Below are 22,535 nucleotides of genomic sequence, written 5' to 3' on the forward strand. Positions count from 1 at the left end.
CAAGTACAAGTCTTACATAATGACATTAATTTTATCTGTCCGACGATCTAGATTACAACAAGACATAACCTGGCTAATAAGGAAAAATAGAATTATACAATAAAATAAATATATATATGCATGTATGCTGACATTCAAGAACAATTGTCTCTCTGCAATCGCTTGTTTTTTCTCATGCATATACAGTATGTTGTACGTGCATATCAAATTCACTTTTTATTTGTACAGTTAAATAACTAGTAAGCATCTATGCAACCATATGAATATAAGGAAATATAAGGCCACTTCACATCTCATTTTTTTACTTTGCTGATTACATCAAACTTTCTTAAGGTGCTGAATGAATTCCTTTTAGAAACAGTCCACAATTAAAAGCAAATGCAACTAGACAACTTCTGCTGACAGGAGAAAAATAAGGTGCCCATTTATGTGTGTGTCCACAAAGGTACTGGCCAGCTAGTATAAAAAAAATAAATTAAGCCCTATTGGCTTGACTTACTTACAGACAACAACACAGTTCATCTTGTATACTGGATAATTTCAAACAATTCTATTGCTTAGTATTACCACCCTGTAATTCTACCCCATTATCTTGATAAAAAAAAAATCCACAGGTAAATATCAAGTGTTGGAAGGTTCTTATACATGTTAAGAAAGTATTTCAGACAAACTGAGCTACAATATATTTTATGAAAAGGAAACACAGAAGTGCAAAGAAAAAACAAGAAAAATATATATGCTTAAGAAATAACATAAGAAAAAGACAACTGTTTTCTATCCCAAGATTGTCTGAAAAGATTGGTAATTATTCTTTATGAATGATGGGAAATAATTTTTTGAAATATTTGGAATGCAATTATGCATTATGTGGCAGCATATCAGGATCAAAATATTTCAAACATTACATAAATGCAAATACGTACAGTACAAATACATTGGTGTGAAATGTTTTATCTGTGCATGTGATCCCAGTTAAAATCTAAAAAAAAATATTTATATATGTATAAATCATCTAGCTGTTAGAGCCATGTTTGGTCCAGGTATTGGTACTATGTTCTGAAATACTATGCCTAAAATATAGTTTCCATTCCCTGGATATGTGGGAGGCTTTAATATTTTTATATTTATATACATAAATTCAGCTTATACATTGTCTTAAGTGCTTGTTGGTTGTCTACAGTCAACATATTGTTATGTTTGCACAAATGTTAGTGCCACAGCTTCTCTGAAGCATCTTCTTATTTACATTTACTTTTATTTAATACATATCTGCTGCTGCTGATATCTAGAAATATATAAAGGATATTGGACTACCAATGAACACCGCATGGCATCGTGAATATTTACTCAAAATGTTTATAGACAAAATTAAACCATTGACAAGGAAATTCACTTCTGGCAGAGTGAAAGAAATATATAAAATAAACATTGATTCCCCCCCTCCCCTCTCCTACACAGGTTTTATAGTGTTATTTTGTTTTGTAGAATGTTAGAATAAAACCTGCTCTACTCAAACTATAGTGTATTAATGATTGTCAATAAGTCTTATGGGATAAACGGCTAAATATCAGTGTATTTAGCAGATGACTGGTACTCCATCGGTATTGAAAATCATTCCTGTGGTTGGCTCATAGGTTCCTGCAAGGTAGTAGAGATCCTCGCTGTCCTGGTACTTCTTTGTTCTCAGCATCTGTTCATACTGATCAAGAGCTACAACCAGACACTTGTGAGAAACAGTCTGTACATCATTTTCATCCACATGAGAAGACTGGTACAAAGCACGCTGCAGTAAAATACAGACAAGATATCAGCATGCTATGGAATAAAAACTTTTGCAACATCATAAATAAAATAAGTTCCTCTTTTGTTTAATTATAAAACCATAGTAACATGACATCCAAATGGACATATAAACCCCTTCTCCCTGTACTACTATGTCCTAATGGCAGTGTTTTGACCATGATGTAATAGTATGTCCAGTGGATTTTATGGACAAACTGTTCCTGAGTAATCAGCAGGTGAGTTCTGTAAAATACCGCTGACATTTTGCTCCCACAACCTGGGACACAGACAACTCAAATCCTAGTCACTGAATCCCTATCCATTAGATGACAGTGTTAGTCCCCTCACTATGTTTAACTATTGGTGCTCCACAACAGCATTACAGAATCAGTAGATCAGTGGAGTCCTCTACCTAAACTAAAAATAAAAAAATTAAGGTTCAAATAAAAAAAAAAAACATTTTAATAGTGCAATTTTTTTTTAAAACAAAATTAAACTATTTAGTAGTGGCCAATATACTGAGCATAACAGTAAATGTTTTCAGTATATTTTATTTTTATAGCTTTATTTATGAGTGAATTTTAAAAAGGGGAAAATCATTCGGTTTTCACCAAATAAATTTCACACTTTTTTCCTCTATTCTGAAGCTGAACCGTGACCCCAATCTATATATGGATAGTAAAAATCTCCCATTATCACTACTGAACCCTTCCAGGCAGCTTAGTCAGTATGTCCATGTAGCTGACAATCAGTTGCCTCAGTGATGTTGGGGAAGGAGGGTTCAAAGATTCCAACAAAAATAAAATTGAGATATTACGCATGGTTGGTCAGGTGATAACCTGGTGATGTGACCTGAACGAGGTGGTGCCGGATCCACACTTAGTCTGAATGGCCCAGGTCTCCACATCTTCTGTGACTACTGTTTTTGCCATACACATGTATGTTATTTGACTACTTATCTACCTATATATAGCGGCATTAAGGGACCATTCATTTGTCCCTGAGGAAGTCTGTGTGACGGAACGCGTGGGATGCTCTGTCACAGCCCACCATGTGGCAGCCATATTGGTTGTATTGTGCCATTATTTTTCTGTAGGCACTTTCTGTTGCACTCGCACTTTGATCTTTGCATTGGCATTACATTAGTATTGATTAGCACCTTATACTCTCATTTGTATTATCCCCATTTTTTCTTTTCACCTTCTTTTGTTCACTTGTACATTTATTACAAATTTTTCTCTTAAATATAGCCTTTCATTTTCTACTACTGTGATATTATAAGGTTGACTATGGCTGCCACTTAAGATATTGGACTGGTGGGTTCAGGTTCACTAGGCTGCATTATGGCCAGTGAAGTACATTTATTTTAATAGTTTTGATATGCGTTGATATGCGTTATTTGTGAGGTGCAGTTCATTCTTTTTCAATCTTTCTTGGACATTTGCATTTGTGTTTTGGGTTGTTAGGGCTTGCATTCACCATAGTATTGCTTGCATGGTGCCAGTCCAAATGTAATATATCAAAAATAAAATTCAACATCACCTATTTGCAATAAAAAAAAAACCAAATTTTCTTCTGGAGAACATGCTCCTTCAAGGGCCAGTTGACATGGAGCAAAAGCGTATGAATTTCGCAGCGGGACTCTCCACTGTGGAATCCCACTTACCTCAGTGTGTCAATGGGAGAGCTCGTGCACCTCTGCTTTCGACGCTCTCAGCACAAACAATTGACTGCTTTTACTCCATGTGAACTGGCACTTACTGGGATATTTGCTTACCTCTTGGTTTTATTATCAGAGAAAAATTGTGTCATGAACAATTTTAAAGCGTAACTGTCATGTTTTTTTTATTGCAGAAATCAGTAGTATAAGCGATTTTAAGAAACTCTGTAATAGGTTTCATCAGCCAAAAAAGCCTCCTTCTGTACTCAAGAAGCAATCTCCCAGCCTCCCCCCTGACTTCTTATCTGTGCATTATCAGGCAAACACGTCTTCATTACAGAGAAGCCAGTGAAGACGGGCTCTGCTCTCTCCATTCTATCCTTATGGAGGGGGGAGGGGCTGGGGGAGATGAGGGAGCAGGAAGAGGTGACATGAAGGTCAGCTGTTTGTAGACTGTCTGGGCACCTAAAACGCTAAATTCAGGTGTCAGAAAGGTCAGTGCTTATCTATGATCTTACTGAGAGAAGATTGCAGGGTGTTGTGCTTTGCAGAAATCCTCCGTGCTCAGGCACTCCTAACAGCCCCTCCCCTCTCCATAGCCACATAATGGAGACAGAAATCCTGCTTCATTTGATGTGAGGGGGGAGGCTGGGAGATTGCTTTTTCAGTACAGAAGGAAACTCTTTTAGTACATAAAACCTATTACAGTTTCTTAAAATCGCTTGTACTACTGATATTTAATGTTTTCAGAAAAATGGCCCTGAAATCACAGTTATGCTTTAACATTAAAGGGGTAGTGCGGTGCTAAACAATTATTTACAAAATAACACACATTACAAAGTTATACAACTTCCTAATGTATGTCATGTATGTGAATGGCCCCCTTCCCCGTGTTTCCCCCCACACACGCCAGACCCGGAAGTGTGATGCACTATACTCACCTGATTCATGTCGGCCCCCGTCCGCCATCTTGTGACAATGATGTCATCCTCGGACGGATGGCTGAACCGCTCCATCCGTCCCTTGTGCCGGCCCCCCTCTTCTGCGTCATCAGCTGCTCAGCCCCGATTGGCTGAGTATTACTGTGCTCAGCCAATTGCGTCTGAGCACAGTTATGACGCGACAGAGGGGGGCCGGCACGAGGGACGGATGGAGCAGTTCGGCCGGTCTCCCGAAGATGACATCATTGTCCCAAGATGGCGCAAATCAGGTGAGTATAGTGCATCACACTTCCGACTCTGGCGTGGGTGGGGGGAAACACGGGGAAGGGGGCCATTCACATACATAACATACATTACGAAGTTGTATAACTTTGTAATGTGTGTTATTTTGTGAATAATTGTTTAGCGCCGCACTACCCCTTTAAGGTAATTTTTATATGCTAAAACGTTCAGAGAATATAACTAACCTCCATAAAATCCTTCCTCTGGATAGAGATCTGCAGACAGGATGTTCTACCTTTGCCCAGTTGTGCATCCCAATTCTGTGAATAAAAAGCAAGGATCAGTATGAGAAATTCACATAATACATAAAACAGAAATAAAATCCTATTTACTGCATGTTAATTTCCCTCATACATAGTAGACATTTACTCCCGTACCCTTTAAAGGTGGCCATACATATTCCTGTTTTGATATCATTAGAGGGTTTGGGCAACCTAAGTATAAAATGTATGGGGACCTTAAGAGTATTAACCCTTAATTTTATCATCAACATAACAATAAAAGGCCTTATTTTTTTGGAGGACCAATTGTACTTTGAGGGCACCATTATCTAACATGTTAACTTGAATAACTCATGTAACAGAATTAATTGTTATAATTACAACGTTACCCAATTTATCAATGCAGAGAATGTAATTCAGCACTCATGGTACTTCTTTAACCCCTTCCCTCCTCAGCCACTTTTCATTTTTGCACTTTTGTTTTGCCCTCCTCGTGTTTAAAAGGCTAGAGCACTTGCATTTTTTCCACCTATAGACCCATAAGAGCCCTAATTTTAATGACACCAGTTATTTACCTGGTGAAATTCCCCCCCCCCCCCCCCCCCCCCCCAAATTATGGGAGGTTCATCAAGCCGCCGGCCTTTCAGCGTTGATCTACTCCCTGCTACTTTACCCCGGGTGTCGTGGGAAAAGCTGGATCCAATCCTGGGAAACTGGGAGAAATTTCCCAAGATTGGATCCAGCTTTTCCCGGTATCTTGGGAGGAGTGGCAGGGTGTGGAGCAGCACTGAAAGACGCGCTTCACTTCATTTAGATGAGCAATTTGCTCATCTCTAGTTTTGGTATCTGGGCCACAACATCAATACAATGCATGCGAGAGTGAAAATTATGAATCACTCACTTCAAACGTCTTTAGCTTAGACTTTTATTTCTTAGTAATAGTACAATCTTCTGGCTGTGTGTAACAAGTACTGGAGGGGGCTAGCCGTGCGGCAGGGCAAGAAACACTAGCACCTCCAAGAGCGGTCCTTGAGAAAAATCTAACGAAACGCGTTGGAGGGTGAGGTAGAAGGGTTTCATATTGCGTTTGGTAAATTGCTGCTATTAAGATTTTCTCATTATTGTAGTGGATACTGTGGCAGAGTTTGAGATTTTCTTACAGCTCTGTTCCCAGTACACACAGGTGATTGTTGTATTGATTGTTATTAAATGCACTGGCACTTTATGGTTATAATTTTCAAAATTAATCACATAACAGTTCTAAGTTATATTTATTAGTATGTTCAATGTTCAAAAGTTATTTTACATGAATTTTGTTGAATAGCCCCACCCCTCTGATTTTAATTGTCTATTTGTGTATATGTTTTTTTATGGGTGAATTGGGAGTTGTGTGATAATAAAGATGTTTTTTTTTTTTGGTTAAAAGAAAAAAAATTGTCTATAAGGGTTGTTTTTTGGTTATTTGAATTATTTACCCTTGTCAAATTATCTGTAAAGGATCCTAATTGTAGGTTTTTAGCTTTCTAGTCTTGTCGGCTCAATGTGTCCATCAAACACATGACTGCCTTCTCTGTGAGCGCTCAGATGACCTGGGAAAAACAGGACTCTGTGTTTAGACGTGTTTTAGAAACAACAAATAGTCTAAAACACAGGAAGTGTTTTGTTTTCCATAACTTAAAAAAAATAAATAAAAATGTAAATTACAAACTTGCTTCATATCACATCCACAGTTGATTTAGATTTTGAAAATTAAAATCACAGTCACACTTTAAAACAAAGCTATACTTACTTGAAATCCAGGTCCTATTTACTGATGGCAGCTTTTTGGTCTTGTGCTGGTTGGGGAAAAAAAAAAAAAAAAACAGTGCAGGAATTCCTGGCCAGTAGTGTCACTGCTCAATGCGTCAATCACATGACTGCCTTCTCTGTGAGCACAAAGATGACCTGGACGTCATGCGTTTGGTCTTTTTTTTCCAACCAGCACAAAACTAAACAGCTGCCTTCATGAGAATGGACCTGGATTTTCGGTACGTATAGCTCTGTTTTAACTAAAACAAAAATAGATTATGTAAATCCACAGTGTGAGAGAAAGCCAGAGGCTAAGATGTATACATGCTTGTCCCCACTAGGAGGCACCCCTTGGCAATGGGCTTCCTTCTTTGGAGAGAGGGATATCTGGCTATTCCCGTGTTTTGAGACTCGTAACTGAGGCTCCACGGACCCCCTTTTTTGCATATTCAAATTTTGTATGGGACAATCAATGGAGACTTGTAAATGAGTACTCCATTGGAATTTTTCAATGTTCTTCCTGAGTTCAGTGATTGTTGTGTTTTGTTTGTATACATGCTTGACCCTTCTCCATCAAAGGGGGACAGACACAAATCTGTAATTAAATAAATTACAAGAGCTCAGTGTGTTTTCTGTACTGGAGAAACTTCACAATCTCTAATTTTTCCTATGCTTCTTTATGTTTTTCTTGTGTATATTTTGTGCACTGTTTTGCCTTTCTTGAAAAAAAAAACAGTATTTATTGAAAAGGAAACTATACATATATAATGTAAAATACAGTAAAATAAAGTATTAAAAAAAAGAAATATCGTTATTTGAAGTTAGATGTTCCATCAACTTACCCCACATTCATTAAGCTTTTTCCCAGGACTGGTCTCCTCTGGATGGTAAAACCACTTCACTCTTACAACCATGTTGTTTCCCCAAGACTCCCACATGCTCTGAATACATCCAATGTACGGTAAATTTGGACGTCCTGCTGACAGGAACACTGCACAATCCCCAATCCGTATAATTTCCTTTCCACGAACAATCGCTTTGTAAAATAACTTCCGGGCTTTACCTTTCATTCCTCTCCGCTGAAAAATTATAAAGAGAAATGAAAAAAGGTAAAATGTAAGTACTCCCCAAAAGAACTATATTACGCTAATAATTTTATTTATGTTGTCAAAGCGTTAGATTAAATTAATATTAGGCTGTGTTCACATTACATTTTGAGCCGTTTTAAACCAAGTTCAGCCCTTTAAAGTAAATGAGTCCACCCGGAACATGCTGGACTACACATTGAAATTAGAGATGAGCGAACCTCAAGCATGCTCGAGTTTATCCGAACCCGAACGTTCTGCATTTCATTAGTGGTGGCTGCTGAAGTTGGATAAAGCCCTAAGGCTATGTGGAAAACATGGATATAGTCATTGGCTGTATCCATGTTTTCCAGACAACCTTAGAGATTTATCCACTTTCATCAGCCACTGCTTATCAAACAACGAACGTTCGGGTTTAGATGAACTCGCTCTTCTCTAATTGAAATCTCTTTTCAATATGTTGGACTATATGTCAGCTGTTTTTGCCACAAAACATGATGTGAATAGAGCCTTATTATGTTCATAGTTAATATATTTTATAAATCAAAATGTTCTTTTTTTAAACAAATGAAAAAACAACAACAAAGTTCCATGTACATTAATGGTAGTCATTTTGTATACATGATAAAAAAGATAATGAAAGCTCAATGTATCCATGTTTACATTGTTCCATTCCAGAGCACCATGGGAGTGTGAAACAAAAAAAAAAAGAACAAAACAAAAAAGAAATGAGTATATTATTTACATTTTTTTTTTTTTTACCTCTGATGTCATGTACAAAAAAAATTAAAATGCTATAGAAACATATAGCATTGCTTACCTGTCTGCCCCAGTTCTGAAATCACCAAAGACCTATTTGTTTTTCTGTGTTTGTGGGTCTCTTCCTATATCAGATAATCATTGTGCTTCCTGGTCGAGCAGTTGCTCAGCACTACAAGTCCTAGAATGCTCATCTTCATCACAGCTCTTCTACATTGCCTACTTCCCTCCCTCAGCATGTCCTGCCCACAGCTGCTGCAGAACATTGCTCTACACAGCAAGTCTGCAAAAGCTGCTGTATTCACTGCCCGTTGCACCGTACAGCACAAGGAAGCATGCTGTATACACACCTCATTCTTCTCTAACTGTCCTAATAAAGATTTATATATGTATATGACAGGAAGATGGTGATGTAGGTTTTATTGGCTTGTAAGAGGTTATGACACAACTCAGGGGATGGGGGAGACACAATAAATAACACATATATAAGATATGCAGAACTCCACCATACAAGAGACTACCTATACCATCCTAATATATGGGGAATAAATGTTAGAATAATAAGGAACTTGGGTTCTAGTTACAAATATGCACCAATAAAGAAACAACTGAACCTCTAATGTATTACAACACATATAAATTTTATTGTTAAAAATATAACATAGTAATGATAATAGTTCGCAGTAATTAAATCACTAAGCAATGAAACAGGGCTGAAAAGAATGTTAAAAACAGCAGAAAACATACACGAGGGGGCTGCTGCAGGTGGACACAGTGAATAAATAAATAACTTTAATAAGAACACAGTGAAAGTATGAAAAAGATCATGTATCATAAAAAAGTCAAAGTGCTATAAGTAATAAGGAAGATCCTAGTACTGTGTAACCAAGTCCATAATTTACAGACATAAAGAGTACAATAGTAATGAACAAAGTATAATACCATCAATGGTGAAAAATCCAAGTGTCCACCGGCTGCCCCCACCCTGACGCACGTTTCGGCGTAGCCTTTTTTTTTACCTCTTAAGGACATATGACGTACCTGTACGTCATATGTCCTCATTAGCACTTCAAAGTGGGGCCGCGCGGCGACCCCGCTTTGAAGCGCCGCGGTCCCGGGTGCCGTGTGTAGCCCGGGACCGCCGCTATTAGCGGGCACGGCGATCAGACCGTGACCAGACCATTAGCTAATCGGAGGCAGCTGTCAAAGTTGACAGCTGCCTCCGATTACCAGAGGCAACCTTTCCCTGGGGTCTAGTGGGGGAGATCGCTCCTCCAGGACATCGATCTCCCTGTCTGATGCCGGCCGGGGACTCGTCCAAGATGGCTCTGTCCCCGGCTCGGCACTCGTTTACTTCCGGCTGCAGCAGATCTCATTGATCTTTGCTGTATATCTACACAGCAAAGATCTCAATGAGATAAAAGTATATATACTAGAAGTCCCCCAGGGGGGCTTCTAGTATATGTGTAAAAAAAAAAAAAAAAAAAAAATTGTGTTTATAGTAAAAAGCCCCTTCTCCAAAAAAAAGTCTGAATCACCCCCCTTTTCCCAGGTTTTTAATAAATAAACATGTTTGGTATCGCCGCGTGCGTAATCGCCCGAATTATTAATTAATCACATTCCTGATCTCGCACGGTAAACGGCGTCAGCGCTAAAAAATCCCAAAGTGCAAAATTGCACATTTTTGGTCGCATCAAATCCAGAAAAATGTAATAAAAAGCGATCAAAAAGTCGTATATGCGCAATCAAGGTACTGATAGAAAGAACACATCATGGCACAAAAAATGACACCTGACACAGCCCCATAGACCCAAGAATAAAAGCGTTATAAGCCTGGGAATGGAGCGATTTTAAGGAACGTATATTTGTTAACAATGGTTTAAATTTTTTATAGGCCATCAGATACAATATAAGTTATACATGTTATATATCGTTTTAATCGTAACGACTTGAGGAACATGCATAACAAGTCAGGCGAACAACCCAGGGCGAATGGCTTAAAAACACAGTTCCCCAAATAAAAGAAATGCGTTTTTTTTTTTTTTCAATTTCACCACACTTTGAATTTTTTTCTGGTTTCGTAGTGTACCAAATGCAAAAATTCAGCCTTTCATTGCAAAGTACAATTAGTAACGCAAAAAATAAGGGCTCATATGGGTTTCTAGGTGGAAAAAATGCAAGTGCTATGGCCTTTTAAACACAAGGAAGAAAAACCGAAAACGCAAAAACGAAAATGGGCCCCATCCTTAAGGGGTTAAAGGGGTACCTGACTGCTGGAGGGGTCCCACTATAAATACCCACAATACCGCTTGACACACTAATCACACTCCTGCTCCACACATGGATCTTTACCTAATTCGGCCATGTAATCGCCGTGTCGGCGAATGTGGGTCCGGGCCACAGATCTACGTCACAACGGCAGATCACGTGACGGCAAGTCACATGACGCGCGCCGTCGGCGCGCATGCACTAAAGGATAACATGGGAGTAAATAACCTAAGTGAGAAGGGTAATGCTGCCACCTAGTGGTGAAAGCATTAATAACAAGCAACATATAACTATTATAACCAACATAGGATGGACTGAAAGGGAAAATTAAAGAAATAAGATTTTATAAAAAAGACAGAGCATGAAAAACACAGATAAAATATTACAATTATTTATTTATTTATTCCTTGTGTCCACCTGCAGTAGCCCCCTCGTGTATGTTTTCTGCTGTTTTTAACATTCTTTTCAGCCCTGTTTCATTGCTTAGTGATTTAATTACGGCGAACTATTATCATTACTATGTTATATTTTTAACAATAAAATTTATATGTGTTGTAATACATTAGAGGTTCAGTTGTTTCTTTATTGGTGCATCAGAGACACAATAAAGCCAAGGCTCTAACATCAAAGGATGTGCTGACTCTAAGAAGGAAGAAACCAAGGAGAAGTTTGGCCCAAAGTATTTTTTAATATGTTATTTCTTATGGAAAGTTAGACAAATTCCTAAAGTACATTAATTAATTACTTCAAATTTTCTGAAGTGCCGTGACGTCACGAATCAGGGAGTAATTCCTATGGAGTGTGCGCCGCCAGTAAACTCCCAGCGACCCCCCCATCACCAATCCTCCATCCTCCCTCACCGCCACACAACTCACTTCCCTGCCGGTGCAGGACTGCCAGATCACTGCCCCCCCCCCCCCTGCATCCTGCCCATTCAGTCCTGAATGAGGAGAGCTGCTGGGGGTGACATCTGGGACCAAATGTCACCCTCAGCAGTTCTCCTCATCCAGGACCGAATCGTCAGGACGCGGGGGCGGCAGTGATCTGGCAGTCCTGTTCCGGCACCGGCAGGGAAGTGAGTTGTGCGGTGGTGGGGGAGCCTGGAGGGTTGGTTATGGGGTGATTGGGGGGGGGGGGATTTTACTGGCAGCGGCGGGTTTGTGGGGTGGCTGGGGGCTAGATCTCAGAGGTCACCAGCGGCAGGGGCGGCAGCTGTACGGCGTGTGTGTGGAGTGGCTGGGGTCCAGATCTGTGAGCATGGCAGCGGGTGTGGGGTCGGTGGTGGCGGCGATGTCTGCTGAGGGGGGCTTGGTGCTGGGGATCTCCATGGCACTACTCCTCCCATCATCTGCTCATACTATGATCAGATGATGGGAGTAGTAGTATTGCCTATCTGTCCCACTGCACCAAGCAGGGAGGAGGTAGTTAGATGCACCTAGCTCTCTCCCTCCCTGCTCGGTGCCTTCCATTTGGGGAGCAAATGTCCTTGCTCCCCAAATTATCCTATAAAAATAGTCTACCAATAAAGTGTAATGTGCAATGTAATGTAATTTACATCTCCCATAGAGTTTAATAAAGTCCATAGGCTTCTATATATACTGCTGGACACTCCATAGGAAACACACCCTGATTCGTGACGTCATGATTTTTAATAGAATTTGAAGTCTACATGATCTACTAAATTAAGGGAAATAGCCCTATATGTGCATTTCCCATAATTAATTTACATTAGGAATTTGTCTAACTTTTCATAAGAAATAACATATTAAAAAATACTTTTGGCCGGAGTTGTCCTTTAAAGACAATACCTCATTTAAAATTAAAACTACACAACTTCCATTCAGGGGTAAAACAAGGAAACACATGTTGAAGCCACTACAATTTGTGATAACACAAATTAGCAAGTTATATATCTTGGGGTGATAGTTTTATTACAATTTGCTGATACCAAAATAACCCTTTACTTTCAGCTTAGTTGTTTCTCTTATTAAGTTTATTCAGTGGGGGCCAAGCATGCAGGACTAGTAGCAATAAGTATAGAACACCCTGTTATGATGGGAAACCCCTTAACAAATCATCCAGATTGAAAGAATAAATTAAGAATGACTGCAAAGTTCTAAAAACATAAAAGTGCATCTCTCCCCAAGTTTATTCATGAAGATACAGACTGCATTTGCAGTCTGTATCTTATACTTTACCCGATCCTCTGTTTCTAGCTGTTCCGGTGGGCAACGCCATCTTGATGACGTCACTTGCGTTCCAGCGGTGCGACCCAGCGTGACGTCATCAAGATGGCGGCGTCTGGAACACAAGTGATGTAATCAAGATGGCGGCGCCTGACCTTGCTGCACCAAAGAAGGGGATTAGGTAAAGTATAAGATACAGACTGCAGAGGCAGTCTGTATATTAATAAATAGATTAGAGAAGAGGGACTTTAGATAATACACAGCAAGCACTGTATAGCGCGAGATTACTGTGTAATTACTGTGTAATAACTTTGCATGACGGGAGTTTGCTGTCTCGCGCTGGCTCTTTTGAAAAGAGCCGCCTCGAGACAGGAAAGTAAAAAGTAAATTTAAAAATGCCAATAAAATTATTTGCATCTAATTAGGGAATAAAATTTTTTTTAATCTTTGTCCATGATTGGTTCTCTTTAAAAAATTTAGAGTAGTAGATGGTGCCCACCAATTAGGGCCCCTATTCATCAGCCACAGAACACAAACAGTGGCTCTTGTTCTGGAACATCACTGCATTATATGGGTAGCCTACTTTGCTAAAGTTGTAAAATATACAACATTGCCCTAGGTGTGCAATGTTATCTGTATATTAGCATATAATGAAGGAAGGGGACACCACACATGCCACAGCTGTGCTTTGTACCCCTCTGTTATGACAGCTACAGGGCTACTGTAGTTGTAGTTGTCACACTGAAACACATTGCACAGCAGAGAGAGGTTACCAGGGAAGGGAGTTACTGCAACTGCTCTAGAATGTGCGCTACTGGAATCCCGACCATTCAGCAATACAAAAGATTGAAAATGTGCAAGCGTGGCGTTGACGCTAGATCATAATAATGGGCAAAATCCTAGGCAAAGAACAAAGCAGGCTGAACATGTTACACCCATAGCTGGTAAGGTTGAAAAAAGTTCAACCAAGGGAGGGGATGGAAGAAGGAAAGGTAGATGGATGGATGCATACATTCTATATTTCTACATATGAATTGATGTTACTTTGCTCTAAGAAACTGTCAAAGCTCTCCACTGTTTTGCTGTGACTGGATCCTGGGTTAGACTGTTCCACAGATTCATTGTTTTCATGGTAAAGAAGGCTTGTCGCCTCCGGAGATGGAACCTTTTTTTTTCTCCAGGCAGAGGCCTTGTTTTTTTGAGGGGGTTTTACCTGGAATATCTTATGACCATATTTCTTGTACGGCCATTTGTATACTTCAGTGAGTTGATCATATCTCCCCTCTTCTCAAGACTAAACACATTTAAAGGAGAAGTCAGACGAAAAGTTTTATTTAAGTATTGTATTGCCACACAAAAGTTATACAAATTACCAATATACACTTATTACAGGAAATGCTTATAAAGTTTTTTTTCCCTGCACTTACTACTGCATCAAGGCTTCACTTTCTGGATAAAATGGTGATGTCATGACCCAACTCCCAGAGCTATGCGGGCTGTGGCTGCTGGAGAGGATGATGGCAGGGGGACATTGAGGGACACAGGGCACTGGAGGGACACTGAGCATCCACCTGCCATACAATACTTTAATAAAAAAATTTTGCCGAACTTCTCCTTTAATTCATAACTAAGATGCTCTGTGCCCCTTACTAGTTTAGCTGCCTGTCTTTGTACCTTGTCCAGTTCCAAAACATCCTTTTTATGAATCTGTGCCCAACACTGAACAGTGTACTCCAGATGAGGTTGCACCAAAGCTTTATAAAGCGGTAATATTATGTCCCTGTCCAGAGTGTCCATGCCTGTTTTAATGCATGAAAATATCCTGCTAGCCTTAGAAACATGCCATTCTGTACTTTATTAGTACACCCAAGTGCTCCTCTATGGCTGTCCCAGTCCTCCTAGGACATATGATGCATGTGGGTTATTAGTACCCAGATGCATAACTGTACATTTATACACATTTGACCTTATTTGCCAAGTGGACGCCCAAACACATAGTGTGTCCAAGTCCGCTTGCAACATCTGCACATCTTCCATAGACAGTACTGTACTACAAACTTGGTGTCATCTGCAAAGATAGAAACAATGCTGTTAATCCATTCCTCTAAGCAATTTACAAACAATACTGACCCTTGGGGTACACCACATATAACTGGGAACCATTCAGAATAGGAATCATTGACCACCACTCTCTGGGTATGGTCCTTAAGACCGTTTTTAATCCAGTTACAAACTAAACTTTCTAAACCCATACACCTTAATTTACTCATCAGCGCCAAATGTTTTTGCTAAGTCCAGGTACACTACGTCCACAGTCACCACCTATCCAGGCTTTTGATCACCTCCTTAAAAGAACATATTGGGGCTGATTTACTAACTTGTTCCCTGCAGCAAATTGTCAGGTTTTTGTCCATTTTCCATGACTGTTTAGTTATCTGACAAATTTACTTAAGGTGTGCAATACAATATTTCCAAAAACTCAACAAACCTGTCATTAGTGGGCGTGCCGTGTTTGTGACCTTTAAAACCCGCTACAAGCAACAAATTTATTAAGTAGACTGTCATTTTTTGATGAGTTTTTAATAAAAAAACACAGACACTCTAGAGTGGGCAAAAGGAAGCTGGTTGACCTCAGGGAGATCAACCAAAACACTGCAGAGGCACCATCACGTGTCTCGACGTCCGTGTATTGTAGAACATTGCCCACTGTGAAATCAAATATGCCAAAGAACACTGCAGAGACACCATCACGTCTCGACGTCAGTGAACTAGCCAGACTTTCCTCCGGGAAGGAACAACCAAGCCAAGGAATTCCTCCAGTCAAGGAAACCCCCCAAGCAAGGCATGCATCCACAGACAGATGTTTCTGGTATTTGCCCCTAATCAGTGTGCAGTAGGATTCTGACTAGTGGGAGAAATAACTAGTAAGTAAGTAAATACCCCGAAACAGCTGTCTGTGGATGGATACCTTGCTTGGGTGGTTTCCTTGATTGGAGACATTCCTTGGCCTGGTTGTTCCTTCCCATAGGTAGATCTGAATAGTTCACTTACGTCGAGACATGTGATGGTGTGTCTGCAGACTTCTACAGTGAAGGGATGGTTGGGTTTTAGTTTTGCCCTGTGGAAAACCTTCCAGATTCACATAGGGCATTCACCACGACAATTTGACAGAATAACGGCTTAAAGTTGACGCATTGTTGGTAAATAAGGCCCATTAGGTCGGTCTGTCAACTTCTGTCCTTGGATAAACATGCTATCACTTCTAATACTATTATCCCTACATATTCCTGTATGTAATTCCTTATAAGCCCCACAAATAGCTTTCCAACAATGGATGTTACGCTCTAATTGCCTAGGGAAGACCTAGAGCACTTTTTGAAGATTAGCACTACCTTTGCCTTACACAAGTCCAGTGGCACAATACCAGTCATCAGAGAATCAAGGCTTCATTCACACGTCCTTTAATTTTGCCAGGCATTTACTGCAGATAAGGTCTGCAAAAATGTGTGAATGCAGCCTAAATACTATGTACAAAGTTATACAAGTAATAGCGCAGTGGAAATACCTAGCAGAAGGGCATATCTGGCTACAAGTAGCACAAAAAGCGTATAAAGCTATAAGGGGCATTATAATTATTATTAATTATTATTTACCATTACTTGACAATTTTTACTGGGACATACAGATCAGTCACACTGTTATGAGGATTTGATCTGGGAATCAACTGGAAACGGAGACTTTATATTGAGACTATTGCTGTAGTGTGATTTTGGCCTTAGTAAGACCTCATTCACACATCCTAGGACCTGTCCTTTTTTTGAGGCACAGACCACAGCCCCGTACACATATATGGATGTGTGAACGGGGCCATTGAAGTAAATAGGTCCTATGTCCTGTCTGCAATGTAAATATATGGCCTTAGTCAACATTTATAACTGTTGGCATCCTTAGAGGTACATCTCATCACACAGGAATACTGGAAAGGGTTTGAAAAACACTTATTTAGAGAACCACTTTGGTAGACATTGAACACCAAGAACAGTCCACAAGACTAACATTTAGGAGATGCCCTTAACTGTCAAATTGTGACTTGTTGCTCACATCCTTACATGTGCCTATTTATCCTGTCTCCAGCAGATTGACTTAATGAACAGACCGTTTACTTGCTTCCTAATATATCCTATCCCCTTACAGGTGCCATTTCAAATGAGATCAACATTATCCATTTAATGTTAACTTGTGTGTTTCAAAGCAAAAATAAATGTGCAAAAATGTAAAAAAAAATTGCAGATACACTGGACACAGAAATAAACATTTCTAAGTTATTTTCTTTGTGTGCGATCATAAGGATAATAAACTAAACTTAAAGCTACTCTGTCCCCACAATCTCACCCCCCAAACCAATTGTACCTTCAGATAGCTGCTTTTAATCTAAGATCTGTCATGGGGTCCGTTCGGCAGGGGATGCAGTTATTGCCATAAAAACAACTTTTATTCCTGCAGCGCTGTGTCTAACGGCCGGGGCTTACATTTGTATATGCATTAAGCTGGCACACCCTCTCTGTCCTTCCTCCCCATCATTAGGAATGCTCCAGGCAGATTGCTTCCTATTCCCCACCTGTGTGTATGATGAACATGGGCTGGATCATTAATACACCTGTGCAAAGCTCAAACAGCAGTAAAATGTTGCTGGAGCATTCCAAATGATGAGGAGGGTGGGGAGGAAGGACAGAGAGGTGGTGCCAGCCTAATGCATATACAAATGTAAGCCCCGGCCATTAGACACAGCGCTGCAGGATTAAAAGTTGTTTTTATGACAATAACTGCATCACCTGCTGAACGGACCCCAGGACAGATCTCGGATTAAAAGCAGTTATCCGAAGGTACAAGTGGTTTGGGGGGGGGGACAGATTGTGGGTACAGAGTCGCTTTAAACAAGTACTAGACTAATATTGCAAGATAATGAAAATAGGTCTCGTTTACAACACTGTTATTAAGTCATTGAGTATATATTATATAGTTACCTGTGTAGGTTTGCCAAACCACTTCCAAAGTTGTCTGGCTGGCAGAAATGCAGCAATTTTAGGTCTATTTTCAACAGAAGGTAGTCTTTGCCTTTTTGCTAGTTCCTTGGTTGTAGGCAGATGTATGCCTTCTCTCTTTTTCGGTTTGCATTTATTACCTCTTTGCTGTTCTTGCTTTTGTTGCTTAACCTGCATCATAGGCTTAGACGTACTGCAAGGTTTTACATATCTGCGAGAGTTCTTTTGAGTATCTAAAGGAATGGAAGCAGCATTTGCAGTATCATCCTCTGAGCTACTTGAGGAGGCATCTGTTAAGGATGAGGAAGAGGATGACGATGAGGATGAACTGGAACTAGAAGAGGAAGATGCTGAAGATGAAGAATGGGAGGAAGATGAGGATGAAGAGGAAGATGAAGAGGAGGAAGAAGAGGAGGAGGAAGAAGAGCTGCTGCTGGCAGAGGCTGAAGACTTAGATATTGAAGATCTTGAACTATTAGAGCCAAGTTGTGCTTTGTTTTTCCGTTTCTTTCTCTCAACATCTTCCTCTGATTCTGAACTGCTGTTACTGGTCTCTGAATGACCTTTATTTTTTTTTCTTCCTTGTTTCTGGTCTGAAATTATTTTTGATAGATTGCCTGCAAGTTTAGTTGACTCAGGACTATAAAATTTCTCTCTATTCTGTGGCTTCAATCCAGAATGTTTATCTTTTTGCTTGTTTGAACCAACGTTAGAGTAACATCCACCAGTTATTTTCTTCCGAACTTTTCTTACTGTATTGTTAGAATGTTCAAGTTTAAGCATAGCCTCTTTAGTTTTCCTAGTCTTTGGGGACATAACACCTTCATGGTCCAATTTTACCAATAGTTGTCCATCATTTTTCCGATAACTATTGTCCATAGGTGTAAACTCTTTCTTTTCTTCTTGCTTCCGTCTCCGTTTAGCTTTTCTTTTCCCTTTTAAGATAGTTTGATTAATTTCATGTTCAGCTGGTTCACAGTACAAATCCCCACTAACCACATTTTGAAAAGGAGTATTAAGATAACATTTTTCTGTAGTTTTCATTTTTCGCTGCTTTTTAACATTTGCAGAAGAAGATTTCTCTGACTCAACTTGAATACTTTCTTGATCTGTTTTTATGTTAGAATATGTCACACTCCCTTTGTCTTCATCTTTTGCCTTTGTTGTCTCTGTGGTGATTGCATCTGCATTTTCTGTCACTGATCGTTCTTCTAAAAATATATATATATTTAGATGTGATTTTAAATTTTTAGAGAAAAAGAAAGTACATGCTCTTTGAATTCTAAGTTTGTCTAAGGACAAGACATAAGGTCTTAAAATTAGGTGCAGTAAATTCAACCTAAGCGTGTCATTATTTAACAAACATGATGTCAAAATTAAAAAGCCATGTGTGAAAAACTAAGTACACCCCATGAACAATTAGCTTCAGAATCACCTTAAGGCTATGATCACACTACGTAAAACTACGGCCGTAGTTCTCGACGCAGAACTAAGGCCGTAGTTTTGAGGAGTTGAACATAGCCTTATTTGCAATGGGATCCCGGCCGGAGCGTACACACATCGTATGTGCTCCGGCCGGGAACCATTGTGGCGCCATAAAAAACTGATACGTCAGATTTCTGCGGCCGGAATTCAGTGAATTCCGGCCGCAGAAAGACCTGTCCGTTCACACAGTGAAGCAAGCGGCTCCGGCCGCTTGCTTCACTGTATGCTATGGGAAGCTCTGATGCGGGCGCCCGCTGATGTGCCCGCATCAGAGCTCTGCGGCCGGAAAGATCATCCGGCCGGTACCGGGCTGAGATCGGCCGTTTCGTGACCCGGCCGGGGTCATGGAACGGCCGGATGTTCACGTAGTGTGAACATAGCCTAAAGAGGATGTACCACCAGGTACATCCTCTTTAATCTGAGCCGACGGATCGAATGGCGCTGTCACGGGGAAGCCGATGCTGCGGTCCGTTTTTCGGACCGCGGCCCAGTTCCCGTGCACAGCACGGCTCTATGCACCGGAGGCTGGTCGGACCGCGGCACTGGCTTCCCCGTGACGGCGCCGTTCGACCTGTCGGTTCAGATTAAAGAGGATATACCTGGTGGTACATCCTCTTTAAGGGTACGTTCAGACATACAGGATCCACAGCAGATTTGATGGTGCAGATTTGATGCTGTGTTCAGTTATTTAGATCAAATCTGCTGCGATATGGTATGTGTGAAACAAGCGCTGTGGAATTGGGAGTCGTGGAGTTGGAGTCGGAGCTAGTTTTGGCTGGAGTCGGAGTTGGAGTCGGAAAAAAATGTACCGACTCCAGCTCTTAAAAAATCTTTTAAAAATGTAGAATTGAATTTTGATATGAATTGTACAAGTTTTGCTCATGAATATATATTATGAGCAACATTCTAATAGGACACTGTCCCTATTAAATAAGGGTGGTCAGGGAATATATCAGTAATAGGACATTGGCCCTATTAGATAAGGGAAGTTGTCATGGAAAAGTTGTCGGTCACTATTTGGCAGTTTGTCTCTGAGCTGGAAGAATCCATTGTGTGGGGGGAGATCTGTGCGGTTCTCTTCCTGGATGCTGGATGACTGTATATGAGCAGCAGTGTAATATGAAGATATCCTGTGTAATATAGAGGAGGAGGAGAAGACATAAGTAGTGTAGCAGTAACTTCTGTCCTCAGTGTGGTGTTTTCTCTCTGGGAGAAGATTGTGTGTTTTTCTTCAGTGTTCTATGGCTGTAGCTGTGTGTATGTGTGTGTTTGTGTGTGCTATGGCTGCAGTAGGTTGTGTGTGTGTATGACTGCAGCAGGCTGTGTGTGCGCGCTACGGCTGCAGCAGGCTGTGTGTGTGCATGTGTGCTATGGCTGCAGCAAGCTGTGCATGTGTGTGTGTGCACTATGGCTGCAGCAGGCTGTGTGTATGTGTGCTATGGCCAGAGCAAGCCGAGTGTGTGTGTGTGTGTGTGTGCAATGGCTGCAGCAAGCTGTGTGTGTGCAATGGCTGCAGCAAGCTGTGTGTGTGCGCTATGGCTGCAGCAGGCTATGTGGGTGTGTGTATGTTATGGCTGCAGCAGGCTGTGTGTGTGCTATTGCATGCCCCCACAGTGACCTTCTATATCACTGTGACCTCTATATCACTATGTGTGCCCCCTGTCTATATCACTATGTGTGCCCCCCTGTATATCACTGCCTCTATATTACAGGTATCCTCTATATTACAGGTATCTGGCAATGTTAGCAGTGTTTCTTTAAAGTGACACTGTCACCCCTTTTGTGCATTCTGACATCTCTACACAGGTGTAAAGGGTAAATGTAGCAGTTTTCACACCTTATTTTATATCATACGTCATGGTGCTTGTTTAAGTAAGAAGTAATCTTTTATGAACTGCAGATTGTGTTAAGTAGGCGGGGCCTCACAGCAGTAGCGTCACATAGCCCCGCCCACACCACCACAGTTGACCACGCCCCTTGGCGGCTATTGGTGGGCCGACCTAAAAGGGGTGAGCCCTAGAACTTTAGGCCAGCCTGTTCCAATGGTTGGTGAGGGGGCAGGGCCAACGGTGACGTTGTGGGCGGGGCTAAGTGGCGGTAATGCTGCGAGACCCCGCCCACTTAACATAATCTGCAGTTCATAAAAGATGACTTTTTACTTGAACAAGCACCATAACGTATGATATAAAATAAGGTATGAAAACCGCTAAATTTACCCATTACACCTGTGTAGAGATGTCACAATGCCCAAAGGGGGTGACAGTGTCACTTTAAGTATGGTGAATATTTAGTTAGAAACATAGAAGACTACCTGCTCCATCTAGTCTAGTTGTGAGTAGTTCAGGACATGGAGGCTGGAGACAGGCTGCATCCACTGCACACACAGAAGAATCTGCTTTATATACAGAAGTCGCCCCAGCATCATGTAGGACATTAGGGAGAAGCTGCTGAGCCAGTCTGATAAATAACTCCCCTGGTATATGACTAGCCATTTATGAAGGAGCAGGAGTCGGAGTCGGGGTCGGTCCTGATAAAATTCAGGAGTCGGAGCTGCGGCTTACCGACTCCACAGCCCTGTGTGAAACTACTCTAAGGCTATGTTCTCACACTGTCAAAATGCCACCTAGTTTTATTGGATGGCGCTCTTATGGACTTATTATACAAACAACAAACATTATTTGCTGTTAAATAATTGCCAGCTGTAAGGCTGCATTCACATGCCCCGTAAAATTGTCTGTGGATCCGCGACCACAAACAATTTTAGGGACCATTGGGATTCACATGATCGTGCCGCGACCCGCACCGCTAAAACATAGAACATGTCCTGGTGCGGATCGCGGCACAGATCCCCCCCACTGCCCAGCTGCAGAGATGACAGGAGAGCATGATGTGCACTCCTGTCATCGCATCTACTACTCACATATTCCCCCGTGCTGACCGGCGTACATGTTCACCAGAAGTGGCAGGGACTACGCTGCCTTCTTCTCCCAGCAGCATAGCCCAGGCCACTTCCAATGAGAGCTTGTAGCCAGTCTG

The 22,535-nt window shown here is 40.9% G+C and overlaps 1 protein-coding gene across 5 annotated transcripts in view; it reads right to left on the reverse strand.

Moving 5' to 3' along the window:
• Window positions 1–203: 203 nt before the first annotated feature.
• Window positions 204–22,535, reverse strand: part of TNRC18 (trinucleotide repeat containing 18) — a 139,647-nt gene continuing 117,315 nt past the window's right edge. For all 5 annotated transcript variants that reach the window (XM_069983549.1, XM_069983550.1, XM_069983552.1 and 2 more), the window contains 4 exons: window positions 17,997–19,225; window positions 7,517–7,753; window positions 4,851–4,925; window positions 204–1,783 (listed from right to left, as the gene is read on the reverse strand). In XM_069983549.1, coding sequence (XP_069839650.1) covers window positions 1,577–1,783; window positions 4,851–4,925; window positions 7,517–7,753; window positions 17,997–19,225 — 1,748 coding nt within the window. In that variant the 3' untranslated portion in view covers window positions 204–1,576. The remainder of the gene's footprint in view (window positions 1,784–4,850; window positions 4,926–7,516; window positions 7,754–17,996; window positions 19,226–22,535) is intronic.

Source organism: Dendropsophus ebraccatus, chromosome 9 (assembly GCF_027789765.1).
Source record: "Dendropsophus ebraccatus isolate aDenEbr1 chromosome 9, aDenEbr1.pat, whole genome shotgun sequence".
Taxonomy (NCBI): Eukaryota; Metazoa; Chordata; class Amphibia; order Anura; family Hylidae; genus Dendropsophus; species Dendropsophus ebraccatus.